Source organism: Charadrius vociferus, unplaced genomic scaffold (genome assembly GCF_000708025.1).
Source record: "Charadrius vociferus isolate BGI_N301 unplaced genomic scaffold, ASM70802v2 scaffold999, whole genome shotgun sequence".
Classification (NCBI taxonomy): domain Eukaryota; kingdom Metazoa; phylum Chordata; class Aves; order Charadriiformes; family Charadriidae; genus Charadrius; species Charadrius vociferus.
The window spans coordinates 770,293-772,190 of NW_009658627.1; the positions used below are offsets into that span (position 1 = coordinate 770,293).

A 1,898-nucleotide genomic window follows, 5' to 3' on the forward strand; every position below is an offset into this window, starting at 1 on the left:
CGGGGGGGCGGCGGGGACTGGGCGGGCAGAGCAGGGTGCCGCCGGCGCTGGTGAGGGCCGCTGGGCCGTGCGGTGAAGGACAGGCGCTCGGCAGCCCAAGGTGACAGCGCTGTTCCCGCTGAGAGGTGACGAGGAGCCGCTGAGGTCGCTGCAGGGGGCGGCTCTGCCCCCAGACCTCCTCCCCTAACACGGTCCTCGCCGGCAGGAGGCCAGGCAGCAGCCCGTGTACCAGCAGTCGCCCTATGGACCCTGCCACTATGAGATGAAGCAGTTCCTGGAATGTGCTACCAACCAGAGAGACCTGACCCTGTGCGAGGGCTTCAACGAGGCTCTGAAGCAGTGCAAGTACAGCAATGGTGAGTCTGTGCCCCGTCCCTGCAGGAGGGCTGGGCACTGAGGGCACTGCTGCCAGGAGAATACCCAAGAGGGTTCAAAGGCTGCAGAAGCAATCTGTTGAGGTTACAGTGCTCTTCAGGACTTTAAACAGGAAGCAGTTCTGCCTTTCCTGTGTCCTGGAATGTAGAAGGGAACAGGAAAGGGCAGGAGAAATGGTCCTGACCATGTTTGTGAAGGTGAGGGGGCTGTAGGTACCCTCTTAGAGCTTCTTCTCTCGCTGCCCTGGGAAGCCTGCTGCTTCCCCTACTTCATTCCCTAATCCCTGCTGCACCTGTTAAAAGCAGATGTCAGTAGTTATGTCCTGAACTGGTCACCTCAGATAAGAGAGGTATCTCTGGTTGCTGGAACATGCACCTAATACTGAACTTGTGCTTTCTCCCTGCAGGTGTTTCTTCTCTCCTGTGAAGAATCTGCCCCCTCGTAGGGAAGAGAAGCCTGGTGTAGAGCCCTGCTGCCTGCAGGGAGCGGAAGGATGGACAGGGGATGAGCTGGAGAGAACAGACTGACCAGACAGGAGTCTTCTAGTGGTAATTCACTTCTGGACTAGGAGGGAAGGAAAGGAATGGTTGGATCTGTGGGAACCTGAAATTCAGATAGTGCTGTATTTATTACAGAGAAATAAAGGAGTTTATTTGGACCTATCACTTGTGCATGTTCTTGATTAATTCTCAAACTAAAACTAAGCTTCCAAAATGTTAACAGTATCAGCCACTTAAGGGACAAGGCACAAGGCACAATTGCATGTTTCCTGCAAACAGGCCGTGCAGCCCAGCAAGGACTGCGCCCACATGACTTGGCAAAAGCAGATCCAGAGGTGAGCTGAGGCTGGATCGGCTGCCCTCCAGGCAGAGGAGGGGCTGGAGACAGGTAATCTGAGATGTGTCCTACAGTATTTTTGGTAACAAATTATCTTTCCATCGATATCCTCTTCCTGAAGAGCTGTTCTGACCCTGGAGCTAAGAAAAAAATGACGTGACTGGCATACAGTCGGCTGATCTTAAAAGCCTTAGCAGGTTATGTGACGTTCTCAAGGTCGCCAGCATCAGGTTAAGCTTTCCACTTACAGTCGCTGTAGCAGAGCAGTCCCATGAATGCTGCCTGCAGCAGGAGACCCTGCTCATTTTCTTGGTGTGAAAGAGTTTTGAGGCTTCAGCTGGCACTTTAGTGGCACACAGTGAAACTGTGACACTTTCACAGTTGCTTAACTGCTGAATTTTCATGGGAGAATTAATCTGTTAAGTGCTCACCTCTAGCTGTTGAATATTGGGCAAGCTCCCAGCCCCTTGTCTGGACTTGTGAGGAAGTCTGGGTCTAGATGATGAAAGCTGGTGGCAGATACCGGAAGCTGGTGTTGAAAGGTCCTACTCCTTCTAAATGTCAAGACCTAAATTCTTGGTGGTAGATAATGTCCTGAGCTGTGCTTGGCCTTATCTGGGGTGCCTTGTGCTCTCCTGAGAGACAGCCAAGGGAAAAAGTAGATGCCAGAGCCTCAAAGTCCAAGT

The 1,898-nt window shown here is 52.5% G+C and overlaps 1 protein-coding gene across 1 annotated transcript in view; it reads left to right on the top strand.

Moving 5' to 3' along the window:
* CHCHD10 (coiled-coil-helix-coiled-coil-helix domain containing 10) overlaps positions 1–397 on the top strand; it is a 12,307-nt gene extending 11,910 nt beyond the window's left edge. Inside the window, exon 3 of the mRNA XM_009893235.1 lies at positions 206–397. Coding sequence (XP_009891537.1) covers positions 206–397 — 192 coding nt within the window. The remainder of the gene's footprint in view (positions 1–205) is intronic.
* The last annotated feature ends 1,501 nt before the right edge of the window (positions 398–1,898 follow it).